The sequence below is a fragment of the Pyxicephalus adspersus genome, chromosome 2 (assembly GCF_032062135.1).
Source record: "Pyxicephalus adspersus chromosome 2, UCB_Pads_2.0, whole genome shotgun sequence".
NCBI classification, from domain to species: domain Eukaryota; kingdom Metazoa; phylum Chordata; class Amphibia; order Anura; family Pyxicephalidae; genus Pyxicephalus; species Pyxicephalus adspersus.
Genome location: NC_092859.1, coordinates 149,191,493 through 149,192,753, shown reverse-complemented (window position 1 = coordinate 149,192,753; position 1,261 = coordinate 149,191,493). Strand labels below are relative to the sequence as shown.

The 1,261-nt window shown below is 38.1% G+C and overlaps 1 protein-coding gene across 1 annotated transcript in view; it reads left to right on the top strand.

The window, feature by feature from the left end:
• Positions 1-1,261, top strand: part of MAN2A2 (mannosidase alpha class 2A member 2) — a gene marked incomplete in the record, with an annotated part of 99,434 nt that overhangs the window by 35,716 nt on the left and 62,457 nt on the right. Inside the window, 1 exon segment of the mRNA XM_072402755.1 lies at positions 1,179-1,261. Within this exon segment, the coding sequence (XP_072258856.1) occupies positions 1,179-1,261 (83 nt within the window).

The following is a 1,261-nucleotide window of genomic DNA, read 5'->3' as shown; positions in this document are numbered from 1 at the left end:
CAATCTTGTACCAGATCCATTCCAGATTTGCTGAATCACTCAGCTCTACCAAATGAAAAAGCTTTAATAAATCAGGCCCATAGTGTTCTCAGCTGCCACTATCAGATTAGACTGAGAAGGAAACTTCAATCATGGAGAACAAGGAGGTGGCAAGCTATAGCTACCATCTGGCATTTTATGGTGCCCAAGGTTTTTTTTCTATAGATAATTGTCTTTGACTCTCAGCACATGTAGCCGTCGACTTGGTGAGGGGGATTATAAACAGTCCCCAAGTAACTACATATTGGCTCTAGACGATGTCCTCCCATTTGAGACATTGGTAATTTTTGCAAATTGTGACCTATTCAGCATTTGTAAATTTTTGTGTGACTACAAGATATAGTGAAAGATGTAATGTAGATGTAATGAATGCGAAATGCGTAGAGGAAAACATTTTATATAGATTTTTATTTGCAACAGAAAGGTCACAATGTCAGAGGACTTCAATCTATTATGGACCGTGTTTTATGCTAGCAGGGTCACACACGTTGCTATTGCAATATATGTGTTTTATTGTAAATGATGTTTAAATGATGACCTTAAAAATCCCATTTATTGGAGGTGAAAAAACTAGGTTTTTGTTTTATTAGTTTTTTTTGTAAAAAGCTCCTTAATTTGGTCTATCCTTGGCCTAACCTGTCAACAACTATTGTTCATAAAAAGTGATTGTTGTTCATTGTTGCATACAGGAGTTTAACATTTTTTATTGAATATGAACTTCAGACTAAATAGATGCTGATCACAGCTCTCCAGCATTAACCAGGTTTCCAGGGACTAAATGGTGGCTGTGCTATAACTAGCGGTGGAATGGCTCACAGAGGGACCGGAAGAAAACCTCTGGTTAGCCCCAGCCATATGACCCCCAAAATAGTTTTTTGGGGCCTTCTGGTGGGACCTGGTACCGAAAAAAGTGGAGGATGGACTATATTTCTCTGGTGGGTCCCAAATCCCTAGTCTGATATCTCCTCATGTCATTGTTTTTCATCTTTGTCTTGTCTGGTTGAAGATTCCCATTTCCTTCCAGGAGATTGGCTCCAGTTCCATTATTTATGTTGTAGGACTTTGCTCTTTTCAATATTTTTAAATTGAATTATTATTTACAAATATTCAAACTGTATCTTTGTTTCTCCCCAAAATAGAGCCAGATTTCTGTCCTGCAGAACCGGATAGAACAACTCGAGCAGCTCTTGGAGGAGAATCATGAAATCATCAGTCACATTAA